The sequence below is a fragment of the Lineus longissimus genome, chromosome 1 (assembly GCF_910592395.1).
Source record: "Lineus longissimus chromosome 1, tnLinLong1.2, whole genome shotgun sequence".
In the NCBI taxonomy this organism is placed as follows: Eukaryota; Metazoa; Nemertea; class Pilidiophora; order Heteronemertea; family Lineidae; genus Lineus; species Lineus longissimus.
Genome location: NC_088308.1, coordinates 21,037,784 through 21,059,321, shown reverse-complemented (window position 1 = coordinate 21,059,321; position 21,538 = coordinate 21,037,784). Strand labels below are relative to the sequence as shown.

Sequence of the window (21,538 nt, the reverse complement as noted above, 5' to 3'; positions counted from 1 at the left end):
ATAAACTGTTATCGGCATTAAGGCAGCATGCCAATCCACCGTCGTTGTACGTCTGTGCATCGTGAAAGGAGGATACTTTAGGACTGATATTCACCGCCGATAAGTCGGCAGGACCTATAGAAGAAGAACACGTTTTGTTGAAGTGTCGATTTTATGTTATGCTGTGCATATTCACTTGATTGTACAAATGTATGACGCGTCGGCCAATGATTTCAATATCTCGATTTCAATTTCGGTAGCAAATAATACGTCCATCATCATCTGCGCAGAAGTTCAATAGCCATCACCCGCCGCGGTTTGAAGGATCGCACCTGCAACAAGTGCTTCTTTATTGGTTAAATAAGAAAGCAATAAATTTTTTTCGATATACATATACATTTGATTACAACTTCATTTGACATTATTTAACAGGTGGTATTGAATCGGCTAATTACACGGCCATTGAATAGCTGTAAAACTGAGTCAAGTTGATGTTTGTCGAGAGAATATTAATCTTACAGCAGCTTGAGGTTGAAATTGATCTATCCCCCAACAAAGGAGGCCAATAAGCTTTCTTCTGTAGAACCAGTGGTGTCCTTAGAGGAAATATGAAAGATATTTGAAATTCAAGACCATGGTAAATTATCTAAGCATTGTGTTATTTTCCCAATAGATTATGCATCTCTTGCGCAATGAAAATGTCATTGAGGACGAAATACATTTCATCTTACACTGTAATAAACCATCCTGCAGACTGTCATGCGTTTGCGTCACTACTATTTAGCGATGTCAAAACATTGCGGGTCAAGATGTAATAAACATTACCTTCAGAACTGAACTTTCGTCAACGTATACAGTATACATACGGGCCGTTTTTCCTCAGTTTCAATTGCTTTCAGATTGGGAAACTGCACTTAGCGAGTTATCCCCACTGATTGCAAAATTTGTTTTCGACATCAATAACAATCGCACTCATTAAATTTCTTCATCTTCACCTTGTATTGTTTCAATACTAACTTCAATCAATAATTTCATGTCCTCATTGTTTTCGTCCTGAGAGGAAGAAGGCGCGCGATCCAGTGTCCACTTTGTTGCCAAATATCTCTTGCCATGATTACATTGAAACTTGTGCAACTTTGAAAATACGAAGAGCGGCCATACAGAAAGATCACTATAGCATAGAGATTTTCTTTGCTTACCAGCGCTTTCGTCGTAATCCAACCGCTTGTGGTCAGTGACGACCACTTTGCAAATCGTAATGCTATCAAAAGTATTAAAAAGTCTGTGATCATCTATACATTAAACATAGAAGATATTTATAAGACGAAACAAAATGATAATTCATTACTTACATATACATGTACTTTGAAAATGACCTGTGACGATTCCTTGGACAGTTTGCTCCCCAACAAGTAACAAGCGTCAATACATGTCAATATATTCCAGAATCATCCTCAAACAGCCAACAAGAGATGAACATTTGAACTCTTGGAAGAAAGTTACAAAACAGAGAATCATCAAATCCGTTTTGATAAAAATTCCAATCGTCAAAATGTTGAAGCAATTCCTTCAGAAGACAGGTATTTTATTTGTTCCACTCTTATGTCACGTGGACGAATCCTGCTGCTTGTCCTCAGCTTTTAATTGGAACTGATCGATGATTCATCGGCATTGATATGAATAGGCTATATTCATTGATATGAATATATCAATCGCTACGATGTATATTATTGTTTACCTTGACAGCGTGTATTCCACACCTAGCGCTCAGGCGAGAGAACAACGGGTGGAGTGGTTCGATCCGCCAGCAGATGGCAGTTGTAACCAATCAGTTAATCCAATGATGACAGTGCGACATATCACATGAGCATCGCGAATCCCTGCACCTGGTTGGACAATTGTTATGTGACCGGTCAAGATCTTGCCCGGTGTCGTCACATTCGCGGCAACATCATTATTTACGAACCACTCACGGATTTGAAGGGGTGCAGTAAACTTTCGAAAATCAGCCTGAGATACGTCTGGAGTCAGTTTATCCTGCTCTCATAGTACATAGTCGTTGCGGATGGCTCCAGGGGTATGTTCAAATGTGCTCATGAAGCGCATGTCTCTAAAAAGGTTACATGTAGCCTATCAGAACTCTATTTCTTCAAGAAAAATTGACGGGCAGTAGGCTAAGGCCAACAAGCGCACATGCAAGACTCCCGCGACAAAAGCTTACAAAAAGTTACATACAGCGTGTGCGCAGGCCTTGGAATGATACAAATTGAGCTTACCCTTTAGAAGTTCCTGAGCTGGCAAAAAGCAGAGTCACACTGCAATACACTAGAAAAATCACGTCCTACCTTGTTGTAACTGGTACTGGGACCTCGGCTTTCTCAAGTGCTTGGCGAGAATCAACAAAGCCCGAATTTCGAAATGAAACTAAAACAGCTGACTGTACGTCTTCAATCATGTATGTTGATAACGATTTCCTCCACGATAAATGTTGTTCAGATGAATCAGGGCATCATTTATGAAACTCATCAACTAAAATACTGGGAATGATGCAGCACGATATCCAATTATTTCGTTTTTAATTGCCATGTGAAATAACGATTTCTTTCAAAATGACTGATGTTAAAAATACAAAACCGCGTCATAAATGTAGCTCATGGATCAAAAAGTCGAACTTATGCCTAAAACGTGATTAAGATCAAGCGATTGCATTCGATCTGGCCATTTTGAACACCATTCCGCCAGCTGCTAAAGTAATAAATAACATCAGTAAAGATTAAATGTGACATTGCCTTTTATGTTCATGTATATTAAATTGATTTTAACTTTGTTCTTTGACGTATCAGAGCATAATTTAGGCTATGGGCCGTCTCCCTTCCACTTGTTCAATGAAGCTGGAGAGACCACGGCTTTAATTACGTTGATCGAACGTATGAAAGAGCAGAATATTCTATTTCCCGAACCCCACCATGCAAAGCAAACATCGTCGACCGTCATCCTTCGAAGGGACACTGCTTGCGCACTTTACATAGCTTCGTCCTTCGGTGTACGATACGTATTCTCGGTTTATCAGCCTAGCCCAGGGGCTGTACACCGACATTCCAAGCAAGTCGGCGTGGATACCGAACATCCCAAGCAACCCGACCTCTAGGTGACAGTATCGCCATCTGCAGTCATGTAAAAGAACGTGGAACGCAGAGACAAGATGAACTGATGATATTGTCATTATCATCATCATCATCATCAAGGCAGCTTCTTAAGCCTGGCTTGGCCCTCAATGGACTTTGCCTTAAGGAGATTCGTTCGGGACCACGGGTAAGAGGAGTACCTGTGATCGAAAGACAGATATTGGTGAGCGACCACAGGCAAATTGGAGACATTGGCACATTCTGCCGAACTGACCATAAACTCTTATCCTTGACCCTATGGACGATAACCTACCCTTGTGTATGTTCCAACCGGCAACACTACCATGCTGACCAACAAATATAACCAATGGTAGTATCAGTTGATTTTGAAAGCTATTGTCTTTAGCAATAGATCGATAGGGCACCATTACAACTTGGGCATGTACATGTAAATGAAACACGGTGGTATGCCCGATAACAGCCGAGGACAACAGCACAATCTGTCAAGTTGAGTGCAGCAATTGTTTCAAAGATGGCGACAGAGAACAATGTCACAACATGTTAAAAGTTTTGAAGGTAAATATGGAGGATACTATCACAATCTGCTATTGCAAGTTAAACAGGGCATATTGTTTTCCAATACAAGCGGAGGATCCATCACAATCTGTCCAAGGACAATATAACAATTAGGACAAGGGACGGTCAATTTTGGGACGACAGTCATCCTTATTGCAAGGACGCCTCCGAGACCATGCAACTTGGACGAAGGGACAGTCCATTGCCAAGGCAACATTCATCATTATTACTCGGGAGACTCTGTCAAAGCAACAAGGACAAGCCCCATTTAAGACTGTAAGGGCGCCTCCGAGACAAAGCAACTAGGACGAAAGGACAGTCCATTACTTAGGGCTACATTCATCATCATTGCTTGGGAGACAATGTGACGGAGCAACTAGAACAAAGAACCCATTTATGCGGACAACAATCCTTATTGCATGGGCGAATCCGAAACCATTCGGGGACCAAGGGACAGTCCATAAACGTAGGGCAACATTCTTATCCTTACTGCTTGGGAGACTCTGTCGAAGCAATGATGAGTACAAGGAACAACCAATATAGGAGGACAACCATCCTCACTGCATCGGCGACTCCGACACCATTCAACTAGGACGAAGGGACAGTCCATAAACGTAGGGCAACATTCTTATCCTTACTGCTTGGGAGACTCTGTCGAAGCAATGATGAGGACAAGGAACAACCAATATAGGAGGACAACCATCCTTATTGCATGGGCGAATCCGAAACCATTCGGGGACCAAGGGACAGTCCATAAACGTAGGGCAACATTCTTATCCTTACTGCTTGGGAGACTCTGTCGAAGCAATGATGAGGACAAGGAACAACCAATATAGGAGGACAACCATCCTCACTGCATCGGCGACTCCGACACCATTCAACTAGGACGAAGGGACAGTCCATAAACGTAGGGCAACATTCTTATCCTTACTGCTTGGGAGACTCTGTCGAAGCAATGATGAGGACAAGGAACAACCAATATAGGAGGACAACCATCCTCACTGCATCGGCGACTCCGACACCATTCAACTAGGACGAAGGGACAGTCCATACACGTAGGGCAACATTCTGATCCTTACTGCTTGGGAGACTCTGTCGAAGCAATGATGAGGACAAGGAACAACCAATATAGGAGGACAACCATCCTCACTGCATCGGCGACTCCGACACCATTAAACTAGGACGAAGGGACAGTTCATAAACGTAGGGCAACATTCTTATCCTTACTGCTTGGGAGACTCTGTCGAAACAATGATGAGGACAAGGAACAACCAATATAGGAGGACAACCATCCTCACTGCATCGGCGACTCCGACACCATTCAACTAGGACGAAGGGACAGTCCATAAACGTAGGGCAACATTCTTATCCTTACTGCTTGGGAGACTCTGTCGAAGCAATGATGAGGACAAGGAACAACCAATATAGGAGGACAACCATCCTCACTGCATCGGCGACTCCGACACCATTCAACTAGGACGAAGGGACAGTCCATAAACGTAGGGCAACATTCTTATCCTTACTGCTTGGGAGACTCTGTCGAAGCAATGATGAGGACAAGGAAAACCAATATAGGAGGACAATAATCCTCACTGCATCGGCGACTCCGAGACCATTCAACTAGGACGAAGGGACAGTCCATTAAAGTAGGGCAAAATTCTTATCCTTATTGCTTGGGAGACTCTGTCGAAGCAATGATGAGGACAAGGAACAACCAATTTAGGAGGACAACCATCCTCACTGCATCGGCGACTCCGAGACCATTCAACTAGGACGAAGGAACAGTCCATTAAAGTAGGGCAAAATTCTTATCCTTATTGCTTGGGAGACTCTGTCGAAGCAATGATGAGGACAAGGAACAACCAATTTAGGAGGACAACCATCCTCACTGCATCGGCGACTCCGAGACCATTCAACTAGGACGAAGGGACAGTCCATAAACGTAGGGCAACATTCTTATCCTTACTGCTTGGGGGACTCTGTCGAAGCAATGATGAGGACAAGGAACAACCAATATAGGAGGACAACCATCCTCACTGCATCGGCGACTCCGACACCATTCAACTAGGACGAAGGGACAGTCCATAAACGTAGGGCAATATTCTTATCCTTACTGCTTGGGAGACTCTGTCGAAGCAATGATGAGGACAAGGAAAACCAATATAGGAGGACAATAATCCTCACTGCATCGGCGACTCCGACACCATTCAACTAGGACGAAGGGACAGTCCATAAACGTAGGGCAACATTCTTATCCTTACTGCTTGGGAGACTCTGTCGAAGCAATGATGAGGACAAGGAACAACCAATATAGGAGGACAACCATCCTCACTGCATCGGCAACTCCGACACCATTAAACTAGGACGAAGGGACAGTCCATAAACGTAGGGCAACATTCTTATCCTTACTGCTTGGGGGACTCTGTCGAAGCAATGATGAGGACAAGGAACAACCAATATAGGAGGACAACCATCCTCACTGCATCGGCGACTCCGAGACCATTCAACTAGGACGAAGGGACAGTCCATAAACGTAGGGCAATATTCTTATCCTTACTGCTTGGGAGACTCTGTCGAAGCAATGATGAGGACAAGGAAAACCAATATAGGAGGACAATAATCCTCACTGCATCGGCGACTCCGAGACCATTCAACTAGGACGAAGGGACAGTCCATAAACGTAGGGCAACATTCTTATCCTTATTGCTTGGGAGACTCTGTCGAAGCAATGATGAGGACAAGGAACAACCAATTCAGGAGGAAAACCATCCTCACTGCATCAGCGACTCCGACACCATTCGACTTGGATGAAGGGACAACCCATTAAAGTAGGGCAACATTCTTATCCTTATTGCTTGGGAGACTCGGACAAAGCAACGAGGACGGAACATCCAATTTAGGACGACAGTCATCATTGCTTTGGCGAATCCGGGACCATACAACTAGGACGAATGGACAGTCCATTACTTAGGACAGAATTCATCCTTATTGCTTGGCCATTGGGAAGCTATGTGACGAAGCAACTAGGACCAACCCCTTTAGGAGGACAACCATCCTCATTGCAAGGGCGACTTGGGAGTTTAAACAACTATTGCTTTGGAGACGAAGCAACCAGGACAAGGAACATCCTGTTCAGGAGGACAACCATCCTTAATGCATGGGTGCCTCCGAGACAAAGCAACTGGGACAAGGGACAGTCAATTTTACTTAGGACAACAATCATCCATATTGCTTGGGACTCTGTAAAAGGGAGTGGGAAAAGGGACAGTCATTTTGGATGACATTCATCCCTTTTGCTTGGATGACTCTGTGACAAAGCAAAAAGCAACTGGGACAAGAAACAGCCCATTTAGGACAATTCATTATACATCCTTTTAGAACACAACTCCTAACCATTCGGAATCAGACTATCTTAGGCAGGTAATCAGACCGAGCTCTTATCGAATTTGCAAAAATGAGATGGTCTCAACAACAGACAGCAGCCATGGGATCAACGTAGTGAAATTTCACCTCTTCTCATGAAACGTCTTAATAGAACATGAGAGATAGAAAAACAACACATATGATTTTTAAGACCTAGCTGTTGATTTAATCAAGTTTCATGTGCACTCGTTTCATCGAAAAAAAGCAATAGGTTGAAAACAGGAAAAATAACAGATACTGATACACAATAGAAAATTGGTGAGATTGGCACTGCGAGGGATAGCAAGGGATCCCCTCCCATTCAAATCTTAAAGCATGACTAAATGCCCCTCTAAATACAACTTCGAGGTATTTACCTAGATATGACACAATCACGGTTGAAAAAAAGTAGAATAGATAAATGATATGGATTGATTGGTTACATTGACAAGGGAGTTCCAGTGTTCTCCACTGCCACTCCACTATTGGGAGTTCGAGCGGCCACCAAACCGAAATTGAATCTTATTTTGTACCTCCAGCCCATTAAGACATACAACCGGGCCATATTTGATTTGAAGATGGCTTTTCTATAAAAAAGTTGAACCACCAGACCAAAAAATGTCTTACTACCAGACCACTTTTAAAAGTTGAGGAAAACAGTTCAATGATTATGCTTCTCCTGGTATTGGTGAAATGGAAGTTAATACTTGCTGGTGACAGGTGAGATCGGGTTGGGCCTACAAGATACTAGATGTATGTAGATGGTTCATAGTGGCAGTTATAAATTCCTTCATTTTTGTATCAACACTGTGCAATTCAAGCAGTACACCGGTGGGTATAAACCAATAAAAGATACATTACTAGCAAGCTGTATACCTACAATTTTGTTGAACTTACATAAAAATGTGTCAGTGATATATCTGATCATTTTGAAACCTAATAGTAATACCAGAACTACAGCAATATCATGTATTAGCATACTGAAGTGAATGCTACCAGACTACCAGAACAACATCAATAGCATGCATTCTGAAGTCACTGCAAGAGCCTTTCATTGATTGTGAGACTACCAGAACAACAATACTATACATTCTGAAGTTACTGCAAGGGCTTTACTTGGAGATTAGATAGCGAGACACTTTACTACAGTGTAGTAAAAACTTCTAGCCACCACACAAGAATTGTTCTGCTATTCTAAACTGCCAACCAAATCTCTTGTAAAATATGTTGGCAAACAAATTATTTTTATATATTTCTGAATCAAGCAATGTCATTAACTTAAACCAAATATATTAATAATCAGTTTCAGACTCTGAATAAAAGAGGAAATAATCCAAAAAAGTTGAGAATATTTGGTACCATTACCCATTAAATGACCAAATATTCTCAACTTTTTATGATTTTCTTTTTTTACAGGAAGTCTAACACATATTAAGCAGAATTGTTGATGTGATAATGTGCTGAATATATGTTTTCATAACTCAAGTGAGGAAAGGTCAATGAATTCCTTCAAATAAAAAGAGTTCTGTTTACATCCATGACTTTTTGTAAACACACCGTCACCTTACAATGGCATACTGTCAGCAGGCGGGGACTACCCAATAAAAAAAGGGGGCAAATCACATGCCCTACTAACGAAATTAAGCATAAAGCTAACTGCAAGTACCAGAATATTTGCAATGGATCAGTAAACTTAGGCGAATTCTTGTTATGATGTGGTCTTCAGAAACATTCAGTTTTCAGCCCCCAGTTTTTTGTATCAACCAAATTTGATTTGTTTTCCCAAAAATAAGTCACATGCACCAATGTCTTGATCTCTGGGACCAGACCAGTTGAACATTTTTTTGCAGGATTTAACCACACATGACATAAAATTCATCCATAGTTTGTTGACAATTTCCGAAGCATACATTCGTTTGGTCCATCGATTCAAAGCATGTTTTGATAACTATCAAAAACAGGTCCCAAGTTCTGCACGTCAACATGGACAGATGGAAGTTTCCAATAACCGGAAGAAACTCATTGTATCCACTACAATTAAACTACGATTGCGTTGATCCACTAAGCTCTATTCGACAGCCTCTTCACAAAGCACTTCGTTTCTTGAAACTCTCTTATTTGAGAATAGAAAGAAGTCGATCGTGATCAATGTCATCGAAATCCGAGCACTCGATCATTATCTTTGCATCTACTGCCTTCTTGAAGGCATCTTTAGATGCTGCGTACAACATTTTCTGTTTCACGTGGCCTGTATCAGGACACCTACAAGAGAAAGAAGTAAAAATCCAAGCTATTTAGTGATATGTAGATTCAATCAAACAACATAACCTGGCTGGTCAAACAAACCAGCGCGCAGCCATTGAGGGTGGCGTATCCCATGCATGATGCAGTCATTTGTGCATAGTTAAAGAAGTCTAATTAACGGCAATAAGGGCGATTTTTTGGCTTTAAGAACAGACAACTTCTTTGAACCGAGATAATATAGAAATATAATTTCATGATGACAATTCTACTTCAAACAATCTATTGGCTGGATGCCCGTTGATAGATACATCTCGGACAACATTAATGATTTAGATGACTGAAAATTAAACTTGCTTTTAAACCTCGTGGACGCTGTTTACTACTAGTTTAGGATAACCTGAATAGGCCTTTGCTGGATACACCCGTACCACCTAAGCCCTAGGACTATAGGCCTACCTAGGCCATTGGGTCGGGGAAAACAGACCCTATCGTAAAGCTGAGCTTTATGCTTTTTGTTTTCCCGACCCTAGGTAGTACAGGGACATTTGGAAAAAAGGGGATTGATGACTGGACGCGGATCGAATCTCATGAGCTTACCAATGAACCCAAATTACTTGATCTTTTTTTCTGCGGCTAGGACCTATCACTCTGAAGCAGTCGTACATGTACCACCTCGGAACTTCCGCGTTTAGTTGATTTCTAAAGGCAGCATAACGTTTGTTTTCCTCTTCTTCCGCCAACTCATCTGGAACAGGTTTTGTTGTGAGCATACCGGCATCTATTTTGGTAACACTTTCCTTCTCGTCCCAAATGATGGACTTTTTATCATCAGCGATTCTCACCGTAAGAAAAGCATATTTATCCCGGGCGCTTCCGTTGTTAAACGCTTGCGCCATTTCGACAACTTCATTATCAACTTTTACACCGCTGGCCATGATTACTTTGAAACTTCAATGGTGTAATAGAAGGAATTTATTAGACGAGACAAAAATGTCGGCGCGCGGAACAAAGCCGGGAGTGTTGTCGTCGTTTCAGGACTCTTGACGTCCATAACTATTTGCTACCATTGCCGGTATCACATCATTCCGCCCGAAGACAAGTCCAGCGCTAGGTTGTTCCTAAAACATTTGATTGAATATAAGCCATATATCGGAGCCCGCCGTCAGGTGAATAGATGTGGAAGAACGAACACCTAAGCACAACCCGGGTAGCCATGACCCTTAATGAATCATTGACCCTGGCACAGATGAAATTAGGCCTACGAGCTCAATACCCCCTCCATCCGCCATCTCAGCCTCCCGGCTCCCAATCGACCGACAACCACCCTCCTCCCCCCCCCCCCCCACACAAACTAACAACACACGTACCATTCACTTGGACCTACATGCACATACAGAAGAAGTGTCGATTTCGAGCAGGGAACTTGTAAGCTACATGTTATGAATGGGATGGAGGCAATAGGGTGGTCATTTTCAGGCATCCAGCCAACCCAGTTTAGCCATTTGAAAAATGCAATATAATATGTAAAGAGCAAGCTCTAGTGAACTCACACAACTGTTTGACATGGGGAGCACCCCCAAACCCCGTCCTTCTGACATATTTAGCCAGTACATTGGGGGAAGCCCCCCCCCCATTGGACTCTAAAAATAGAATTCCTTGGAGACGCTGAACCACAAGGCCCCACAAAGAAATAGTCCCCGCCCGCCCCGGTAGCTGTCTCATATCTGCTGACAGAAGCAGCTCTTTGTGGTGAAATAATCATTGAATTTTCCACCTGCTAGCCTAGATAGGCCTATTTGTGTATGTTTCTTAAATTAAATGCATCTTGTCATTAAAGGGGGACTATAGGCAGGAGCAGAGGGGCTAATTTGGCCATCTCAGGTGACTAATATACACAGTGAGGGCCGTCATGTCAAATTCACCACTAAATATATTCCTCGTACAAAGGTGAATCATTTCGACGTACTGTGAGATATGAGAGACCCCTATTGGCGACTGTGTGTAACTTTATCTTGCTGCTGCCTATATTGTCCCTTTTAGACTCAAACAGATTGCTGCTGCAGTGTTTGACGTAGGAAGTTAACTAATCCAAGTTAATGGTAGTCGTCAAAGTAAAGACAAACTGTTCATATATGTATAGGCTATTGCAAGCGTAGGGTGTTTTCGTTTGTGGCCTACAAACACTAAAAGCATAACCAGTCCCCCCCCCTTCCGTAAACGGGGACATTCCCAGTTAGAAACCAGTTGGCATGCATTGAGTTCATAGTAAATACATATCCGCACAACAAACCGAACACTGATGACAGAGACCTATTTTAACAAGACAGAAAACCAAATAGAACAGAAAAATGTCTTTTACTTCGGTTCAAACTTGTACGATCATGCATCGCCTCAATAGACATACCTCGATGTGACTTATTGTGCAGAGTCTGACCTTTTGATTGCTTTTTTATAGGAATGCAAATTCAAATCCTCAGACAACACTCCTCTAAGTTTTGTTATAGTCGTGTGATAAACATTAATTCTCATCTTTTCATTCTCTTGACACATTTGACATCACACATACAAAGCATGGTATTCATATATAGCCTATATATGCCGACATTAAATTATCTTCATGTAGCAATTTGAATAAATCATCACCGCGTTCATATTCAGAAACCATAAACTTTAATACAAGTCGCGTATTTCAAAGAGTTTAATCACAACACGTATTCATCGTTTATGGTTCGACATTATTTCCTTTCTCCGCGGGAAATAATACAGTCTTTCCTCCTCGACTTGATATATCGGCCATAGGAATGACCTCTTGCTCGATCCCGAGGAAAACAAACCATTCTACTGGATGTTTCAAATGAACGAAATAATAAAGATTTAAGAACGATCTTTATGGATGTGTTTATCAAAACAGGAGTAAACGTCCAAGGATGGAAAAATACCAAGGCACTGTTTCGAATGATTTTGAAATCAAATCATCATGACATCAATTTTGTCTCTACCTGTTGCTACGGATGAAGAGGCAACGTCTGCTTAATAGCCATTTGTCTGGGCGTGGTAAAAAACAAGAGATTTTCGCTGCAGAATATTTTCGAGTTTGGCAGAGTAACTATATAGCCTGGTCTACACTAGCAAACATTCCCCAACAATCGTTGGCCAACATGAGCCAACATCATGTTGGCGAATGTTTGGGGACCCGTCCACACTATCAAACACAGGCAAACATTGCCAAACAAATGGGATTCACGTCCGACGTCGTAACTGTGGGTGCGGTGCGTCATGCATGCAGGATCGGCCAATGCGCGGCCCACATGGAATGCGACAAAACTATACCGGAACCAGAATTGTCATGGGTCTGCACAAATTTTTTCAGAATCGATGGACATGATGGATATAAAATGCATTTTGTTTACACTTTACATACAGTGTATACGTAACCATTACACTCACTACGTTGTGTGAGTGAATAATCATTTGAATAGTCCTATAGCCTAAATATGCATGAGCATAGGCCTACTGCATGACCGCCTCTGTGCCGTCTCTGAGAGGATGCGATTATTTTTTAACAATGTACCCATGCTGTCTTTCCAAGAACGTACGTTGTTGAGCCTTTTCACAGCAGTCTGTCCCAATATGGTGCTACTCGGACTCCAGCGCAGGGAAAACCAAATGACCCATCAGGGATGACCGTGAACATCCCGAGGTCTTCATGAAAACCCATCCTGAGGAAATCAGGGGTTAATATTCGCTTTCAGGGCCGGAGAAGCGAACATTAATCCCTGATTTCCTCAGGGTGCGAAAACCTTGATTATGAAGGAGGTTGCAAGAAAAACGCTCGGTCTTGGCCGCCCGCGCCCAGCTGTTCCAAGTGTTGTTCACATGACCAAGGATGCTTGGACTTTGCCAGCTGGTAATTATATAATTTTAACTGTTACCCAGTCAGCAGATTACAAGCCTTGAAAATGCAAATATTGCGCAAGGGCCCATTTAATCCCCTACCCTGCGTCTAATTTCATTGGCAATAGGCCTACCGGTGTAGAAGTTTAAAATGTCCTAGGATAGAATGCCCGGGAAACAAAAATGATTCTATTATGCACTTCAATCTCTGAGCTATTTGACGGTCAGGGTCTCTATAGAACCATATTGCACAATACAATAGGGCCGGACACTTTTTCCAGGGGGGGGGGGCATTTTGTTACTGCACCGGCAAGTCTTTTAATAAATTGCGAAAGGCCTAATTAAAAAGGCTGGTGCCAGGCTCATTTCAAAGGAAATTGACCGAGGCAACAGTAGTGCTGTCTAGCGGTAGAATGAAGAACTGAAAATTTTGAGCGAAGATTTCAGTTCAATTTTCTGCCGCGAGACAGCACCACCGTCACCTAGGCCAATTTGAGGCCTATTTGCTTCGGTGTATAATTATAAATACTTATCTCTGTATAAAAAGCGGTATACGCCAAAGAGCGGTCAAAAATAAACATGACATCGACGCTAATAACTCTAATTGAGACTTTTAGGGAACTGTTCAGGCTTTCCAGAAAAAATTAATAAGTCATGATTTTGCGATCTAATCATTTTTGAAAAAGATCTGATATTACAGAAAGGGGTACACTGTTCGTAATTACTTGTGGTCCAGTTAAATAGAAATCCACTAATACACAATGCCATTACTAGTGCGGTTATTATGAATACAAATTTGTTTAAACTTGGTATTCATAGTAAATTCAATTACAAATTCATATTTTTAAAGAACGTTGTAGACCTTTAAGTTTCTTTCTCCTAGGCAAAGGACCAAGGCAGGGTGATATGAATATAAAGACTAGCAAATACTTTTATCTAAAACTCCATGTACATTTGCACTAGGCCTTTTCTGTACAAAATTGAAGTAAATGCATTTGCTAGACTTTATTCATATCAGCCATTAGCTCCCATAGGTGGTAAGTTGTGACAGAATAGAGCCACCTCTCAGATGGCCATTCTCAAAGAAAACTAACAAGATACATAATTTATGCATATTTGTGCTCATTTTTATTTCAAAAATATTCTTTAATCTTTCACACAATGTGATGCACAAATATTTTTCATCCTGCTCAAAAATATATCCATCATTACATTTTTTTGGAAAAAAATACTCTGGGTTGCATAAGAACATATTTCCATTTAGTGCCATCTTATGATGCCCATGCCATGAAGTAATCTGCTACCTCCTAATATCTTTATAAAGATCGATTTTCCATTTGAGCATTTCATCAGTTGATGACAGATCTTGGAGGCGCATAAATGGATGTCTTATACCGAAACAGCAAGGTCTTGGCTTGCACCAGTTAAAGGAAGAGTAACAAAACAACCAATCTTAAAGAGATCCAGTCGTGGCACGAGTCTTTATTTAGACTAGCTGAAAGTGGTAAAAATAACTAAATTGGTGATTACTTCTTATGCAGCTCATTGGCTAAATAATCAACTACCTGGGAACCCACAACTGCTAGAATTTATCAATGGAAGCTTATTCCCGCCTTAGGTTTTAACCGGGCCGTTCAAAACTCCTCATTTTTATTAGCATTTCGCTATAGGTTTCCTTTAACAGAGCAATGATAATGACCAGCATCTATTTGGAGTTGCTGCATGGTGGGTACCGGTGCCAAGACATGCACAAAAGTTGAACGTCGGTACATTTTTGGATGTATACCTGCAACCCCTTCTCAACAGGGATCGACTCTGCAACCTTGGCTATTCAAGAGGTTTGTAACCACAAAAATATAGATTGTCTTGATGTTAGTATGGGCGTCAGAGCAGAGATGGAGTGACAAGATCACAAAGCCACTGAGTAATCAGTACTGATCTCAAGATTATTTGTTACTCTTCCTGTGACAATATTGTCTGAATTTTAGTTAAAGCGCTCTTATCCCGCCATGCAAATAAGTCCTTAAAAGTCTATTTTTGTTGGCTGTGAAAACACCCACTACTTCCTGTTATATCAATAGGCATGCCAAAATTAGCCAGACATGAGATGGTATGAATAAAATCTAGTAAATGCTTTTACTGAAAACTTCATGTACATTTTCACTTCCCATTTCTGTACAAAACTGAAGTAAAATCATTTACTAGTCTTTATCCATATCACTCATGATCTCATATTAATCCTTTTTACACCAAGCTGCATGCTGAGAGATTCGTGGTGTTTTATTAGAAGCGGTTTTATGAGGACAAAGTCACAACCAGAAGGCCGGGACAAGATCACTTTAAGTGAGCAAATGGTTGGAATATCAAATAGTAGGAACATTTATGACAAACTGATCAACCATAATGTAACGATGCAGTGCTCGATTAACAAGAGGCCCAAGGGCCTGGCGCTCAGCTGAAATGGATAGGTGAAGGCAAGGGCCAAGTGTGTGTCGGTAACGTTATTATGAGGCAACGTGAAGCTTTAACGTCTAGCACGCAGAAGTGCTGATGCGAAAGACCTTCTTGCTATATCAGTGCATGCTGAAGTACTGAGTTGACGTCACCCTTGTATTATGACGTAAAGTCATTTCTATTGCCGTTGCAGTAGTGGGGTGTGTGATGACGTCAAGGAGTTGTGTGGTGACGTCAAAGAGTGGAGTCCTTGTCTTCATGCAGCGTAGGTGGAACTAATAACATGCACATGGACACAAGGTACATAATTATTACAGTGTATTTTGTGAGGTGGGGCCTGGTGCTTTACAATGGTCAAATGAACCGACTGTTGTCTGGACATTGATGAAGTGGATGCAGCCAAATGTTTGGGACGGTCTTTTTTGTATGTGAAGAAAAGAAGATAAAGAGTTGGTTAACAAAATGAACTTTATTGGTGTGACAGATATTTGATGCCTTTCGGCAGATATTTGAAGCGCCTTGTGGCAGATATTTGTTGCCTTGCAGCAGATATTTGATAACGCTCTCCGGGAATGGAAAGCAGTAAAACGAGTAAGCACACCTTACTCTGAATGTGGGAACAGCAAGTGCTTTCCTGGACTTGAAATGTGCCAACGACTCCTCTTGCAATAACCAACAACAGTTAATCTGTAAAAAAAGAGAAGAGAAATTAACACTGACTGAATAAAAAAGGGTGACATAGACGGGGAAATGTACACCACCGGATACAGTCTGTGCTTGATCAGGCATCGGTCAGATGATATCCTGAACAAGGCATCTATGGAAGCAAATCCAGAAAGAGACTTTACCTTCGAAGGGCACACTTATTACTCAGTGAAAAGTCAGTCCTGTGGGCTGTTTTCCAATTCAAAATAAAAGTGTAACCTCTTTAAATTAGTCTCACAGACTGAACCATAACACTCAACAGCCAACCGTGCCCACATGATGTGAGCCGAGAGCTGGGCTTAAAGATGAGCGAGTGGTGTACTACATTTTGAAAATTGTCTATCGTCTACGACATGTGACAGAACAGGATCTAGTGGACTTAATGATGAGGTACTATCAAATAAGGTGTCCATCAAATGAATCATGAGGGCCTGTTGAGTTATACTCTAAGCCTGTCCTATAGGGCTAGGCTATGGTTTTTGTCTTTTTTACAGCTACAGTACAGCCATGCACAGCGCAGTGTACAGACAGTACAGGATTGCAAACCAAAAACATGAGCATTGCTGCGTAACGAAACTGCAGTGGAATTCATACTACGATGTCATAATGTGACTTTCAAAATAATTGTAAACAAACGTAAATGGCGAAATTTGTTGCAAAATTGCCAACCACAACAACTCAGGGACCGTAGCCAAAATGGCCGACGGCGAATTCTCCGGTCGCTAGCGCAGTCCATAAACAAGCATCAATTTCACCAACTTTGGGCGCAAGCTTGGTCATCAAAGTTACAGAACTGTTAGAAATACATCCAAACAACATATATATACAGTTAAAAGTGCATAAAAATCCCGTTTCAACCTCCGGGCGCTACCTTTTTTTCTCCGCCAGACGCCGGGCCCTACCGGTCGTTATTTAGTGCGACCGCCACCAGAGTGTTTATCACGATCTTTCGCCGTTTTAATAGCGCGTTTTAGGCAGATTAATCAATTATTACATGCATGCATTATATATCACCGAAATGATAACGACATATCAGGACTTGCAAAATTCACGCGAGATCGCTTGCATCATCGGCACGTTCGAAAACCGAATTTCACAAATTCCACAAATATTTATCACATACCATATGTATCACCACAAAGGTAACTCTCTAGACTATTTGAAACCAAGTTCAGATACTTATTTTCACAAAAATTCGAAGTTATGCAAGCGATTTTTCAGTGGTAGAGATCGACGGAAACAAATTTCTCGCTCTAAAATGACATTAGACAAGCACCAACTTTCGCTAATTTGTGCACAAAATTTCCGCAATATTATAAAAAACTATCGATAAATCTGAATTATATAGACTCTTTTCAGTACCTAAACAAATTTCAGGTACATGGTCATGTTGATTAAAAGAGTATCAACCGATTGAACATGAGAAAGTTCACTCATCTTCATTGAAGCAGCGACTACCGCCATTTTTAAATGGTGGCATCTCTTCTATCGATCGGCCAATCAGCGGCACTTACTGCTTGCAAAAAGTTGAGCCACCGCCAAATTTGAAATCGCCAAAATTCAGTCAATGTGCCGGCAGCGCCAACTGGCGGTGAAAACCATATTAATTCCATTAAAAGTAAAAAATGAAAAAATATTAAAAAATATTCAGCCACATTTGAAAACAATATTTGCTCTGTGGACCGAGGTAAAAAGGGAAAGAAATCTAAACGCGAAATGACCTCATTCTCTTAATACAGGTCGGATCGCGCTGATTTTTCGTGTTTTGAGTTCACCTTGGGCAACTCCTAATTTAGCACCGTCAACGAAGTGGCTAGGCCTTCCCAATCAGAAATGTCCAATTTTGTCCACAGATGGGTCCCTAGATGGATGGATTGCAGGACGGACACCATTTGAACAGCTATTCTACTAGCTCCGCTGACTTTGTCAGCTGAGCTAAAAACTAATTGTGTTACTTAAATGCAGTGTTTTTCCATCCCCATATAATACGTGATAACCAAACCAATATTTGGTTAGTAAAACACCATTCCCGTGTTGAGTAAAAACGTATTGTTGCCCAGTGTTTCCAGGCTACCCATAGCCCCATTTCAAAGAGATGACTACTGTACCCAATCACCCCACAGAAAAGAAAAGCTACAAACCACTATGAAAACAGCGCTATTACAGTATCATAGTAACTGTGTAGGCGCTATTAAGCAGGTTTTGGTGTGTTTGTTTCACATAGGCCTATTACATGTATTATAAGCCTTTTGTACAGGCACCCTTCAACTTGCTAAATGGCGTCTACACGGTGTATATATACTGCTGTGCATGAAAAGGTCCACCACATATGACAGCAATATCAACAAGATGAACAATTTATAGATGTTCTGTCTTGAAGCTGTGACTCTACCAAGCCAACAAACCAAATTTTTGTGCGCCTTCTTGTAATAGAGGACAATGCTTGGAAACAACAAGAGTATACTTACTATACGTAACAGCAAAAACCCATTACTTCAAAGTTTGAAGTAATGGGCTTTCGGTAATGGGGAGACCGCCACCAATTGAAGAGATCCTTTGCAATACAATATATGGGGTTTTGCCATTTTTGAAAAAAATTGCTTCAAAGTTTTGAATTCAACTGAAAATGCACTGGAATTTGTTTGGACATTTTTTACCATAAATAATCTACTGTTGTCCCGATTTGCTCCAAAATTTGGTGGACAGAGTCATTGGACAGTGCTACGGTCTGTGTTGGGAATGTCACATATCGTGTCTCGCAGTGAAATGTTTTCATTGAGGGAAGACCGCTTCATTGTTTGTTTATATGGAGATCACCACTGCTGTTGTCCAACTCCTCCACATAAAATTCTGTAACCATGATAAATCGTCCAGCATCAACCAATCAATGTCTTATCAACAATAGGGTTTCAGATACAGAAAAAATTCAATTAAATTAATAAACAATTTGTGTACAAATTCACTATAAACACAAGAGGCGTAACAAAAAAACATGACTCTACCCTTGAACCAACAGACTACATGTATAAATATTTTACATATCTTTTTTTGCATTTTTTACTCAGTGTGTTTAAATACTTTTATTCTAACATGAACTATATATTCTGATTCCATCACCAATAGTTTTATACAATGACATTAATCAAGGCCAATGTCTTTGGGTGAGGGAGGGAGTTACAGTCCAAATCACAATTGACATCCGTCCTGCTTCGCACAACGATAATTGCCACAATAGTTATACCAGTATTCGTTTTATTTATTTATGCCGCCAGACGTCTTCGAACTGCCATGAAATGGTCAAACAGTTAGAAAACGGGCAATATCATTCAACATTGAGGGGGGGGGGGGGGGGTAACCGTACATTTCAGTTTTACAACAGTGAAGTGATTCAAGATGTCTCCTCTAAAGGACAAAGGGGCTCACTAAGCAAAAGGTTCTGCGTACATATTTGATTACTTGTCATTAAGTCTTTTTAACAATTCATAGATGGTCTGACTAAGATCCAAAAGAAGCCGAATCTACTGTCCTTTTTTTGTCTCAAATACGTCTAACCCTTTTGTGATAGGCCTATAAAGGTAAATCCAGATGCATATGGGGGATTAATGTTGATAATTTTACAAGACAACAAATTCTATATCCCATGTTTTTTATCACAAAGTCAGATTGGGTGATATGGTTTCGGAGACAGTACATGCCTCCTATACATTATGGATACAATGTTATCTCTATATCTATCAAACCAATGACTATCATGACCCAAAATTAATATATATTTGTGACAGCCAGCATAAAACATTATTCCACTGACTCCACCTTCAAAATAAAGGCACATGTCACAAACTGGCCTTCATGTACCTTCTTTATGTAGTATTTGTACAGGCTATAGTGCATTTCACTTGAGTTACCTTTTGGTGCCACTTATGATTTCGACTGTAAAGGATCGACACACTGAATCAAATCTGACCTTGTGATACAGAATCTGGGATGCCTAACTTATAATAGATATCACATTAATTGTTTACTTCTTACATTTTAGCACCCATAATTCCCAAACAGTGACCTCAAATATTGAGGAGGGATCTGCCACCCACGAGGTTAAGTAATCGTTTCATTTACAAACACAACAAGTTTCAAAAATAGGCATTTTCGGCCGTTTTGAACCATTGAATTTGTTTACATCTGCGACAACAGGACAGATCAAAAATCAAATTGCAGTGAGTTTTTTAATTTGATACATAATTACCGAGTTTTTGAATTCAGCTGTCTTGGCTTAACCAGAACATACATTTGGAACTAAAATACTTCTGAAAATAAATGCAATTCGAAGAACATTGATCTAAGGAGTTTTTGAGTGAAAAAATATGCCTGAAATCTTTCTTTTCAGCATGAGCATTTTCTCTTTCTTTTTACAAATATTATAAATGCATAAATTTTTAAATCGAACAGTCATCGTTTCTTATCATCTGAATTTTACAACTAAACTATTTAATTAATTAGGAACTCACAATATATTAATAATCATGGTCAAGTGGGAATATAAACTATTTTTCAAATACGTTTCCTCAGATTGATAAAATGCCATAACAGGAATAAATAAAGACAAGTCTAAGAGTCTTTATTGATTCTTGGCAAAAGGAAAGACAGGCTGCAGCAGAAAAACATAAGTCCAGGCTCATCTCATTTCTATCAAAAGCCGGTCAAACTATTATCACGAACGTGATCATTAAAACATTTAACAAAATCGTTCAAGCACAATACAGGATTGACAACGCTTTACTCTTTCAGAAGACCAAGAGACAACAAACCGATATCTCTTGCAAATTTTTTCAGCTCTGGGGTGCCGGAGAGTCCTTGCCCTTGGAGGTAGTTCTCGCATTTCCTAGGCACGGTGTGACTGGTGAGACTGTAGCGGAAACAAGATTCCGCGTAGAACTCCCTCATGTCTTCCTCCAGGCAATATTCGATAAAACGACGGAGGGGCAGGATATGACTGATTGGACTCATCCAGTGGGTCAGGAAATCTTCAACGATATGATGGATGCGGCGCGGCTTGGGCAATGTTTCATACTTGTTTCGGCCCTTCATATCCATGTCTGAAATGAGGAGAAACTGTGTTCTTTAATGATATTTCTAATGCATGCTGAGGGCTGGTTCATTGA

General features: G+C 40.9%; 2 protein-coding genes and 1 long non-coding RNA gene across 7 annotated transcripts in view; all 3 read right to left on the bottom strand.

Moving 5' to 3' along the window:
• Nucleotides 1-1,731, bottom strand: part of LOC135491648 (QRFP-like peptide receptor) — a 38,374-nt gene extending 36,643 nt beyond the window's left edge. For both annotated transcript variants that reach the window (XR_010447855.1, XM_064777622.1), the window contains exon 1: nucleotides 1,332-1,731. The gene's annotated coding sequence lies outside the window, so the exon portion shown is untranslated. The remainder of the gene's footprint in view (nucleotides 1-1,331) is intronic.
• Nucleotides 1,732-7,246: 5,515 nt separating this feature from the next.
• On the bottom strand, nucleotides 7,247-10,346 carry LOC135491630 (uncharacterized). The gene is made up of 2 exons (XR_010447853.1): nucleotides 9,924-10,346; nucleotides 7,247-9,344 (listed from the first exon to the last, which is right to left on the bottom strand). It is a non-coding gene; the product is annotated as an uncharacterized LOC135491630 (long non-coding RNA).
• A 7,975-nt stretch (nucleotides 10,347-18,321) lies between these two features.
• Nucleotides 18,322-21,538, bottom strand: part of LOC135491678 (FAD-dependent oxidoreductase domain-containing protein 2-like) — a 65,968-nt gene continuing 62,751 nt past the window's right edge. For all 4 annotated transcript variants that reach the window (XM_064777676.1, XM_064777686.1, XM_064777696.1 and 1 more), the window contains one exon: nucleotides 18,322-21,472. In XM_064777676.1, the coding sequence (XP_064633746.1) occupies nucleotides 21,153-21,472 (320 nt within the window). In that variant the 3' untranslated portion in view covers nucleotides 18,322-21,152. The remainder of the gene's footprint in view (nucleotides 21,473-21,538) is intronic.